Below are 12642 nucleotides of genomic sequence, written 5' to 3' on the forward strand. Positions count from 1 at the left end.
AAGAAATTTGGATTTTATTTCATGAGCAACAGGAAGCTCTTGAAGGGTTGTAACTGGAGGAGTGACATGGTGTTAGCAACACCTGTGTGCTGTGTGGGCGAGGGACCCACAGGTTGTCACTGTCATCCAGTTTGGGGCAGTGGTGCTCAGGTTGAGGGGGTGGAGTCCCAGGGCAGGGGATGGAGGCCCAGCTGACTCACTGCTTCCCCCCTGCCTTCTGCCATGATTGGAAACAGGCCTCCTAAATACTGCCAGACCTCGTCAGGGATGGCACTGTGGCCTTAGGAGATTGGCCTGAAGGGAGACCTATTTCTTCTTGACTCTAGAGGAAGAAGAAGGATAAAGAATGGATTCAGTCTTTCTGTTCTGAAAGATGGCTGTGATGCCTGATGGCCATGGGAAGTGGGTGGTCCGGGGGTAGGGGGGCAGTGGTTTGTCTTGCAGCTGAGATCAAGGCAGCCTGAGAAGTGAGGGAGTCAGTGACGGTTGTTGGTAGAGATCAGAATCAGCACTATGATGATGGTCCATGTGAGGTGAGGGGATGGAATCTCAGAATTCAGAAAGAAGTGAGCAGAGGGCTGCAGAGCTAGGCATGGGGTTCTAGAGGGACAGAGAAGAACTTGGGCAGCTGATGGAAAGGCAGTGGTCTGCAAAGGTGGGTGAGTAGGAAGGCCAAGGGGCACTGAAGCCCAGGAAGGCACCAGGAGGTCAAGACATCAGATATGGACAGATCTGTTGGTAGATGATGAAGACACTTCTGTCAGGCCACCCACCAGTGAGACAACCCTCTCACCCCTGAGACAGCATCTTTCCTCTGCCACCTATCCAGTGGCCTCATCACGGTCAAGTTTTTGATTGTTGAACCATAGGAGGTCTTTGACAAATCAGACTCTGCATTCATCTCATCTCTGACATGTGGTACAAGACTGAATATAAATTTTGCATTTGAAAAAACATTTTTGCCCTATTAGGAATAAATATAAGAAACGGTGTACTCCCGAATCCAGGCAAGGATTTTATTCCACCTAATCCGTGGTCCAGTTCTGGTTTGTCTGGAAAATCTTCAGGGACTGTATCAGTGATCAGCAAAATAACTTCAGGTGAGTAATGACATTTACTCCTTAAATGATAAGAAGCAGTTTCTCCGGGTGTGGCTGGGTGAGTGCAGAGAGACAGGGGATGACAAGCTGTGGAACCATGAGGGCCTCTCAGTGTGGAAACCCTGACCTTTTTTCCAGGCCTATGCCCCTTTCTCTCACATGGTAGCAGGCCCTGGGGGCTTGACCAGCTCCCTCGGGCTCTGCCATTGGGAGTAGCAGGGGAGGACAGCAGAATTCCTTGGCTTGAGGGAAAAACAGTCTTACAGAGTCTGGTGGGCTTCCCAGGTAGCGCTAGTTGTAAAGAACCCACTTACCCATGCAGGAGACATAAGAGACTTGGGTCTGATCCCTGGGTCAGGAAGATCCCCTGGAGGAGGGCATGGCAACCCACTCCAGTATCCTTGCTTGGAGAATCCCCATGGACAGAGGAGCCTGGCAGGCTACAGTCGATAGGGTCACAAAGAGTCAAAGGTGACTGAAGCGACTTACTTGAACACACACACAGAGTCTGGTTTCTGAGGCCCTGCTCTGTGGTCTGCGACCTCTGGGTATCACAGGGTCTGCCTTGTTCTGGCTTGTCCCTTCCATCTCATGGCTCAGCCTCAGCCCAGGGCATCGTTGGAAGGTAGACAGTTTGGAAGGCGCTGCCCATGCTTTTTCAATAGATGAATGAATTTCAGATGCACCCCACACAGGCAGCCCCTACCATGCGTGGCTTCTCCTTCCACATGCCAGGTAAACCCCTGGGCTTCTCTTCTCTCTGCCTTTGTCCATTCTGTGTTCATGTATTTTAAGGAGTTTGAAAGGGAAAGAAAGAACATATCCACACCCACGTACTCATCACCCAGCATACAAAGTCAGACTCTGCAAACACACACGATTGCCTTTCCTTCCTTTGTGGCCTTCCCCTCCACCCCCAACCGTGTCCAAATTGGGTGTTTATTATTTCCACAACTTTTTTTTTTTTAGAATACAAGAAATACCTAGCATGGTTTTGCATGTTTTAAAATTTATATGCATATAATCCTGGATCTCCACTCATGTTAATAATGCATATATGCATTAATAATATATACAGCAATTATACACACATAGAATATATTTCACATTTGTGTAGAATGACATATGCAATGTATATGTATATGATACCATTTATTATTTATACTAGAATATAACTTTTTTTAAAGTTCAGGTATAGTTGCTGATCAATATTATGTAAGTTACAGGTGTGTGATATAGTGATTCACAATTTTTAAAGGTTATGTTCCTTTTATAGTTATAAAATATTGCCTATATCTTCTGTCATGTACAATATATCCTTGTGACTTATTTTATACTTAATAATTTATACTCCTTAATCCCCTGCCACTCTCTTGTCCCTTTCCTCTTTCCTCTCTCCATTGGCAATGATTAGTTCTCTATATCTGTCATTCTGCTTTTTTGTTATATTCACTAGTTTGCTTTATTTTTTTATACTCCATGTGTAAGTGATATCATAAAGTATTTGTCTTTCTCTGACTTAGCATAATGCCCTCCAAGTTCATCCATGTTGCCACAAATGGCAAGATTTTGTTCTTTTTTACGCCAAGTAATATTCTATGGTGTATATGTACCATATCTTTATCCATTCATCTGTTGATGGACACTTAGAGCATTTAATTTATTCATCCGGTCTCTTCTTGAACATGAAGGCTGTTGATCATTTTTACAGTTAGAAAGAGTGCTGGAATGAATACTGATGCCCCCTATAGGTGTGCACGTGTGATATGATCACGTTAGGTTAAAGGCTGTGCTCATCTTTGACTTCACAGATTTTGCCCAACTGCTGTCTGGCAGGGTGCAGGAGTTGTGCCGTGTCCTTGATGCCTCTTGATACCGTCAAGATTGCAGATGTGTGCTCATCTGAGGGTGTGCAATGGCATCTTACTGTGGCTTCCACCCGCATGCCCCATTGCTAATGAGGGTTGAGCATTTTCTCTTGTGTTTACTGACTCTACCTTTTCTCTGTCTGTGATTTCCTTGTTCTGATCCTCTTTCCATTTTTCTTATTTAGTCACCAAAGTTGCAAAAGGTGCTTCAGCTGACCAACACAGCTCCTGATACATGAGCTCCAGACTGTTTTTTCCACTCTGCCTTAAGTAGTTGCCAAGAATGCTCTGTGTTGGGAAGACACAGAACAACTCTTCCTCTCATGTGCTCTTCCTAACGGGTCTAACTTCCTAGTGGATCTGTGTTATTTGTATAACATCCTTCATTATTCCACATGCACCTTTGAGCCTTCGTAATAAGGCTCATTATAGATGCTCACCCATACAGCAGGTATTGATTACTTGCTATGAGTAAGGCTTCCCATGGACCTCCTGGAACACTAAGATGAGTAGGACCCAGTTCCTGCCCTTAAAACACTCTCAAGGCAGAAATGACATAAAAAGTGAATGTATTTAGTGAATTTTAATAATGACTGATTTTCTGGTTCTGGACAAGAATATCTCTGGTGTAGAATTACTTATGATGGCTAAACAATTAACATAACCTGTATGCTAATCAATAAGAGAAACCTATATGCTGATCAATAAGAGAATGGTTAAATGAGTTATGGTTTAACCATACTCTGAAATTCGTCCATACTAACATGGAAGGCTAACTCTTCTATATTATTGAGTGGAAAAAAGAAAATTCCAGAACAGGTTAAACTGATTATTACAAAAAGAAAGAAAATTCTAAATGTCTCCTTTTTTTAACAAACAAACCCACCAGCCTCCTTGTGGGTGCAGGCTACAGTCTCAACACTGTCTGTACACCTCGCCCCCCATCCCCCCGTCTTTCTAACAGTGTGGTGTGGTGGAATGTTCTGCTCCGAATTCCCTCTTTCCTAATGCTTTTCCCCCTGAAAATCAAAACCCAGTTCTCTGTTGCCCTGTGCCCCTGTCCTTTACCCTTGTCGGTGTCCTGTGCATATCTTTGCAGTAATGAGCTTTTTCTTTTGCAAATCAGTTGGTTCCAGCTCTACAAGTTCTAGTGGACTGGCTGGAAACTATGTCCCTTCCTTTCTGAAAAAAGAAATCAGTTCTGCTCTGCAGAGGGTCCACTTGGCACCTATTCCCGACCCTTCCCCGGGTAAGTTCTATTTGGGATTATTATTATTTGTGAATTTATTCAAAAATACTTATTAAACAAGTGCTTTGTATCAAACGTGGTAGGCCTAGGATCCACAAATGAAGGAGACAACAAAATTCCTTGTCCTCCTGGAACCTGTACTGCACAGACAGCGAGTAAACCAAATAAGATGCTCCAAAGTGCTAAGGGGAAAATAAAGCAGGGAGCAGGAAGCATGGGGGCAGGAGTGTAGGGTACAGACGGGCATTTTACACAGGGCGGCCGAAGGAGACCTCACTGCAGAGGAGCCATTGGGTAAAGATCAACAGGAGATGAACAAGCAAACTCTGTATTTTGGGCTCTTAGTGCGTGGGCCTGCAGGCAGAATGGGCCTGGCAGATGCAAGGAAATAGCAACCCACTTACAGTATTCTTGCCTGGAAAATTCCATGGGCAGAGGAGCCTGAGGGTCTACAGTCCAAGGGTTTGCAAGAGTTGGACACAACTCAGCGACTAAACCACCACAAATTCCATGGGCAGAGGAGCCTGGGGAGCTACCGTCCATTGAGCCGCAAAGAGCTGGACATGACTGAGCACACACCGGAATGACACGAGTGTCTCTGGCCTGCCTGATACAGGATGAGGGTGTCCTTAATTGGGAGGGCCAACTCCAAGGGCGTGGCTTCTCTTGAGCTCTGCTTTTCTGATATTTATGTCACCAAGATGCTCTTTGCTGTACTTTGTCTGGGCCCAAATCAATCAGACCCACCCTTCTCTTTCCCTACAGGCTATTCTTCCTTGAAGGCTGTGAGACCTCATCCTGGACGACCGTTTTTCCACACCCAGCCTAGAAGCACTCCTGGGTTGCTGCCCCGGCCTCCAGCCGCCCAGCCTGTACACGGCAGGACGGACTGGATCGCTAAGTACGCGTCTCGGCGATGACTGTCACGAAACCTTTTGTAGGGCACAGTAGGACCCTGTCCCTTGGCCAGCTGGTATTCCACCTGCAAGAGACTTTTGGTTGGTGGAAAAGCAAACACTTTATAGTTATTCTTCTGAACTGAGACATTTCAATATTCTTTTTTAAAGTTTTTTTTTTTTTAATATTGATTTGAATGCAGTACTTTTTTTTTGTACAAAGTTATTTTATTCTAAAACTGGGTCCCATTATTTTCTTAAACAGCAGCATTTTGTATATATGGATTATGTTTTAGCATTTTATACAGTCAACTTTGTAAGGAACTTTTTAAAGATTAATTGATTTTCCTTTGGGGTTCCAGATAATATTTTATACAGATTTTTAAAAATATAATAATATTGATGCAGTATTGCAACAGGGGTGCAATTTACAGCTACGCGATAAAGGGTTATTTCCTCAATGTGTGTGGATATTTGTGAAGTGGTTAAATTTTAAATGTGGCATGTTCGGTACTTTAAGCTTTTCTGGACTGACGTCAGCGCTAGAAAACTGACCATCTGCCGTTTCTCAATACCGTGTTATTGGTTTGACTTTTTAATACCGCTGTGCTGTTCTGAAAGTACTATTACATAATTCACTTTGTTTTCTTTTTACTCCCCAGATGAAAAAACTCTAAGTAAATATTTTTAGAAATGTTTACAACGCGTTTTTTGGTGGCTGGTGATAATCCAGCTGAAACCAAGCTATGCCATCACATTCTATTTTCTTCCATTTTTGAAGTCACTTTCTATAAGTACCCATAAAAGGGAAGCTTTTGAAGCCAAAAGGTTCTCCACATAAAGGTTAACACGGTGACTTAAACTTATATCCCTGCCAAGATACATGACCCAAAAGCAAAGTTTCAAAGTAGCACAACCCTTAGAATGTTGCATTTAGCTCAGTCCTCCAGGCCTGGCCAGAGATAGACGATGAATAGTCATTGTCTGCCCTCTGGTCCGATTATCAGGGCAATTTGGGGAGCAAGAAAAAAATAGATGGCAGAGGTCCCACTGGTCTGTGAAGCCACAGTTACCATGATGTCAAGTGTCCGTCACGTGCCACATTTGAAGAACTCTAAACCCTTGTGTAGTTTCTTTCAACAGTGAGAACTCCATTGGGCAGAGGCTGTTCCATTGAGAGGAATGTTTACAGCAGTTTTGAAAATGACAAAGCTAGTTTGGAGACAGAAAAAGGAAGTCCACTCTGATCCACTCTGTCAGGCACACTCACCTCCACTCGTAATTACCTGAAAGACAAGAAAGAAGGTCACTGCCAGTGAACGCGACATCATCTCTAGAGTGTATAGACTCACTTTCTCCCAGGGCTCAAGTCACTTTTGTTTGGTTCTAGGATATAGCAAGTGGAGTCAATGAAATTGTCATTTTTGTAAGTTAAAATGATAGGTGAAAATGAATATTGGTACTTTGATATGGTTCAGCCTAATAAGTGGATACATTTCTGTGTTGATGTATTAATAATATGTTGCAGCCCATGGTTCCCAAAGGGCCCTCACCTAAAATCAGGGAGCAATTTGTGTCTTCGAGAATCTGACTCAAAAAGGTACTTAACCAAGCACCATGATTGCTGGGGGCATGAGAAAAGCAAATGATAGATGTGGATTTGAGAGGTCATATTTTCCTGTTAACAAACTGGCAGCAAAGCTTCAGGAAATAAATATGTATATGTAAGCACAACTTGAAGCTGAATTTATTTCTGTATTATATTCTCATTATCTCAATCAACAGAGAATGTGTTTTCAGAGATGAGTCCTTTACTATGCGGTTAATATTTATTTCCCCTTTCTGTATTAGGAATAAAAAGTAAGTTAATCTGAACGCTTACCCACCTTGCTAGAAAGCTGGTTTAAAATCGTAAATACCCTCTAGAGAACCAGATGGATTATGAATGCCATATTCCTGGTCCTCTAGCTTATGTTAAGGTCATTACATTTTAATTGGAAAACCTACTTACCTGGTTACTATACATTATAAAATTGTTTTTCTATTACTTTTGTAGGGCCTCAATACAGAAAATATTTGTCTTTTCATCCTCTTCCTCTTTCCTTTGTTTATCAGCAGACAATTTCCCTTATTCATTTGAAAGTCGAGAAGCTGACACTGCATTGAGTAAAATAGAAGGCTGAAAAAAACAAGATCAGTTCTAAAGAACTAGCAAAATCCTCTAAAGTTCTTCTATTCTCACCCTGAAATGGGTAAAGGATGCACTGAGCATACAAGCTGATTACTGTAGAAAGGGAAAAGTCACCAATACTTTGTTAAGTAAAAAGAAAATACTGCCTGTTTCTTGTATTTTTAGTTACTATAAGATTATAAAATCTACAAGACACCAAGAGGAATGATAAGTTTAACTATACCTACCCACGACTGTACCTCATGTCAGGCATAAAGTTTTAGGGGACTTCAGGAGATGGTATAGTGCCCAAGGGTTCAGTGACAGTGGTTATGCCAAAGGGTATGCGTGTGAACTGCAGGGAAAGTCGCATGAGCCTAAAAGCTATTCTTCGTGTGATTGTTCATTTCACAGTAAGCTGCCATTAATTACTAAGCCCTCAGCCAGCTCATATATGATTTAAATAGGAAGAAAACCGATTTTCTCAAGCAGTTTCTTACAGATCTCTTGCTTCAAGGACCATAAACGTCTAGTAAACGGATGCTGTGTCATATTCTGGAATGATAAAAAATTAAACACTTGACTCCAGACAAGCCATGTAAAACAGAATTGTTTTTAAGTACAAATCACCAGTACTGTTGGAGTTCACAGGCACCATGTTTTCTTACGAAGTGGCATCAAGCCATTGTTTTGTGCCATTTAGGAGAGAAAAAGAATACAGGCTGTATGTTTTAGCTCAGTGTGTGATCCAAAGCAATATGTTTATAAGAAAATGTTTGATGTACTAATTATTTTCTATCATTTAAAGCATACTGTAGCAACTTGTTTAAGATATGTGGTTAATTTTTAGAATTATTTTTACAATTTCCAACCAAAGTACTGTATTTTATATAATTTATTGTGAGGACCTTCTCATGGAAACCAACAGAAGACAAACTGGGGGGGCAAATATCACCTTAATCTGTATTATCAGTTTCTTACAGACACTGCTAATGTGAATTTAAAATGGCCTGAATAGTCTTCTGATCTTGGATAGTTCAGTACTGACAGCAATTTCGTCACCTGATTTGATTACAAGGGAGCAACTAAGAATATATTTAATTATAAAGCAAATATTCATAATGATGAGAAGATAGGAGGACCGAAAACTATTTACTCAAGCCCCTTCTGAAATAAAATGTTCCTTTTTGAATAGTTTGTCCTAAGGTGTTTAAAAATGTTAACTTTACTTAAGGAAAATTCTGCTCCGAATAAAGTTACAGTTTAAGAAAAATTGATTTGAGTGTTCTATTTTTGTTGTTATGTTCTTCCATCAAACAATAACATTACTATTTCCTAATTTGAAATTTTCATATTTTATAATTTCTTAACACCTATTAGAGTGTTTACTGCTGTGAAATTGATAGCATATACTTAGACCAGCAGTAGGAAGCGGTATTTTGCAATGTGGAGACTATTTAAATTTAGCTTTTAGCAAATTAGGTGACTAGGAATATTTTGACAAAACAAAAAGCACATCAAAACAATTTCTTGTTGCTGATTTCATCATGACAAATACCTACCTTGTATTTTTCTAGCTTTCACAGTATAGTCACATGTACAATATAAACATGTACAGTATAAACCTTCAAAAGAAGCTCATACCTTCATGAATTCCATACAGGATTCCACAGAAAATTCATTTACCAAACATTCTTTGAGTCCTTGAAAGAATTTTGAGGGACAATGATTTACCAATCAACCTTGTATTGGTGAATCCATAAATGTGCCCTAGCCTATCAGAACACCCCCAACCTGAGTGTGTCATCACCCCGTGAATCCACAGATGTGCCCTAGCCCACGAGAACACCCCCAACCTGAGTGTGTCATCACCCCGTTCGTCTAATGACCCCCCATCTCCCCTCAGCCCTTCAGATGCCCCACAGATTCAAGCTCTCAGTCTTCCTTCCTGCTATCAAAGCCTGCTGTTAGAACAGCTGGGACTGAATTTAAACCATTGTGACTCTCTGGAATGTTTACTTAGAAAAGCTCCTCTTAAACTGATTTTTAAAGCTCTTGATTTTTGTTAAGGCAATTTTACCTGCTACTGAGTGGGTGGGGGGAAGGGTCAAAGGCTGAGACAAGTTCCCATGGCCTCTGAATTTAAATATATATATCCAGTAGGTAGAAAGACACCGAGAATAAGACTGTCCCAGGTTGAGAGCAACTCCAAGGGTCTCCAGGAATAAAATAATTTCAGGGGCTTCCAAGGAGCAGAATGACCTAAGGGTACTTTCATAGAATGGCAGAATTAAACAGGATTTTTTTTTTATTTCTCCACAAGCATGTTTAATGAGAGTCTTATGACACTGCCTTAGTTTCTCTTTCAGGTAAACAAGATTGCTAGGATGATGTAACTTCTATTAGGTTGGACATAGAAGTGTCCTTTTTTTTTTAAAGAAGAAAATAGTAAAATACCAGCAATTTGATATGGTTCAACCAATTAGAAGAAGCAAATAGATATAGAGATTTAACTGATCAACAAAGTTGATAATAGTGCTCTTCCTGTATAGTTCAATGAAAGTGAAACTTTGCAGAAAGGTGAGCTGGAAAAAACTGATAAAGATCACCACCTCCAGCAGGTTTGAAAAATATGGCTTGCCTACCTATGTCAAACTGAGTAATGTCTGTGTTAAGTCAGAATTAGAAAGATGAAATTGAATATGTACTATTATTCCTGTTTGAAAATGACTTCCTGTTCTAGGGGTGCCCAGCTGTTCTTGTTTGCTTTTCTTCTTTACACACTTGCTCTGGATACTTTGTTTTACTGCCAGATGAATCCATCTCAGTCCTCTCTTCTGAGTTGTCACTGGCCTCTTTTTAAATTAAAAAAAAAAAAAGAGAATTTTATTTTTTTAGTTGAAGTATAGTTGATTCATAGTATTATGTTAATTTCTGCTATACAGCAAAGTGCTTCAGTTATACATAATTCTTATTTACTATTCTTTTCCCTTACGGTTTATCACAGGACATTGAATATAGTTCTCTGTGCTGTACTGTAGGACCTCGTTGTTTATCCATTCTATATGTAACAGCTTATATCTGCTAACCCTAACCTCCCACTGGCCTTTCAACTGTCTAGTGACATTTACAAGTGTGTGGCTTGTGAGAATAAAAGACAAACCCATTCATTATGTCCCCCAAATCTCTATGGAGCTAGAAACCAAAGCATTGTTCATTGTTTGTTTCCACAAGTGTTCTCTGAATGTCTTCTCTGCCCTAAGCATTATTCTAGGATCAGGGTATACAAAGGTACATTTTAAGAAATATGAAAACCCCCTAACCTGTTGGAATTTACATTCTATCAAAATTCCAGATAGATAACAAAATAAATATATAGTATATTATATGACAATAAATGTTCAGAAAAGTAAATAAGGAGGATGGAAAGGAAAGTGTGTGTGTGCTTAGGGAGAGGACATCAGTTTAGACTTCTCTTCCTCCCATCCACCCCCTTAATATCTTACCTTTTCTTATCTATCTTCTTCTAATTTATGATGCTATACTATAATACACACGGATATTTCCAGGTTTCTCTTTCCCCACCCTGAACAGTCCCAGGTCATTCTCCCTGTTTCTGCCAGAGAAATCTACAGAAAATAAAATCTGATCTTGTCAGTTGCTGTAATTGATCAGCAGCACAGGCTTCTCAAGCCAGGTAATTTCAAGAACCCCTCCTGGGTGAAAACAATAATCAACATCTATAGTCTGCGAAATAGGAGAGGCTGCCTCAGGAAACAAGAAATAGGCCTTTTGGAGGCATACATTTTTAACCTTAAAATTTGTGTGAATTTTTCTATAATAATTTTGATAGTCTTAAAATATTTTTTAAAGCTCTAGCTTAATTACCACCCAGATTATAGTTGTAGCCCCACTGACACCTCTACCCCAAGGCCCCCACTTCCTCCCATCCAAGAAGGTGCTGTGGATTAAACCAGTTTTGTCGAAAGTGTAGGAAATGAAGGAGAGGCTCAAGAGGATTCACTGAGTCAAGGAAGAAAGGAGGAAAGAGGAAATACATATATATATAAATTAAAAATACATGAAGAATAAACTATATACAATTATGTATTAATTGTATTATATGTGCTGCTGCTGCTAAGTCGCTTCAGTCATGTCCGACTCTGTGCGACCCCATGGACTGCAGTCTTCCAGGCAAGAGTACTGGAGTGGGGTGCCATTGCCTTCTCCGTATTATATGTAAGTATGTATAAACATTCATTATACATTTTACACACACAAAGTGTGAAATGTTACATATTAATAGAAATAGAAAAATTGTAAAATAGTCAAAAGAAAGGCAGACTGCCACGTGCAGCGCCTCATTTGGATGTGTCTGGAGTCTTGGAAGCTTGACTACCCTACGTTCTCCTACAAATGGACCTTGAGAGCTTGTTTGGAGGTTCTAGCAGGGGAGCGCAGCTACTCGTATACCCTTGACCGAAGACCGGTCCTCCTCTAGCGGGGATGGTCGTCCTCTTCGACCGAGCGCGCAGCTTCGGGAGGGACGCACATGGAGCGGTGAGGGAGGAAGGGGACACCCGCCTAGCCAGCCAGATCAGCCGAATCAACCCTGGCGATCAATGGGGTGACAGATGTCGCAACCAGATCGCCCTCACATCCGAAAAACTGTGGTAGTTCGCGCAGTATATAAACTACAAGAAACTTCTGTCTTTAAGGATATGTCGACTTTTTCTTTGTTTTCTGAATGCCGGATCTCTAAAATATATCTTAAACTAAGGTCCAAACCTAACTAACACTTAAAAATTATTCCCTCAAATTGCAAAAATTGCTGTTAAAACGGGCTTGATTTGGAGTTGCATCCAGCATGCCTTGCAGATGGGTGGAGCATGCTAAATATTGCCGTCTCTATTGGTGAAATATTCTGGAGCCTCGCCCACCGGCGCCCTCGGGTCCCCCGGCTGCAGACCGCTCGCTGGGCGCCTTTGTGCGGTTCTGGTCACTCCGAGTGGAGCCAGGTCTGTCTCCCTCTTGTCACTCCCACCTCCCCTTCCCCCCTCTTCTTGTTTCTCGCGGCTCCGAGTCTCTCACGCTCCTTCCTCATCCTGGAATCACCCCGCATTCATCCTATCTATCCCTGTCTCGCTCCCGCGGCCCTGTTCCTATCCCGGCAGACACGGACCCCTGGGTTGGGGTGAGGGGGTCTTGCTTGGTCGGCGTGCGTATCCTTATTAACCCGTTCTGTGCAGTCCAGAGCCCTGGGTGGAAGGCAAGCTCTGATGGTCTCCCAGCGCGGACTGAGCGGCCGCGCGGAGCGCTGAGAGCCTGTCTCGGGTGCCGGGCGGTGGCCTGGGCGCAA

At 41.6% G+C, this 12642-nt stretch overlaps 1 protein-coding gene across 3 annotated transcripts in view; it reads left to right on the forward strand.

The window, feature by feature from the left end:
• The window catches only part of CILK1 (ciliogenesis associated kinase 1), a 30177-nt gene extending 21627 nt beyond the window's left edge, over positions 1–8550 (forward strand). For 2 of the 3 annotated variants that reach the window (XM_070361445.1, XM_070361446.1), the window contains exons 11-13: positions 972–1100; positions 4095–4217; positions 4983–8550. In XM_070361445.1, the coding sequence (XP_070217546.1) occupies positions 972–1100; positions 4095–4217; positions 4983–5137 (407 nt within the window). In that variant the 3' untranslated portion in view covers positions 5138–8550. Of the gene's footprint in view, positions 1–971; positions 1101–2911; positions 4073–4094; positions 4218–4982 lie in introns of those variants that run through there. The other variant, XM_070361447.1, reaches the window with a different exon arrangement.
• The last annotated feature ends 4092 nt before the right edge of the window (positions 8551–12642 follow it).

This window comes from Bos mutus, chromosome 23, assembly GCF_027580195.1.
Source record: "Bos mutus isolate GX-2022 chromosome 23, NWIPB_WYAK_1.1, whole genome shotgun sequence".
Lineage (NCBI taxonomy): Eukaryota > Metazoa > Chordata > Mammalia > Artiodactyla > Bovidae > Bos > Bos mutus.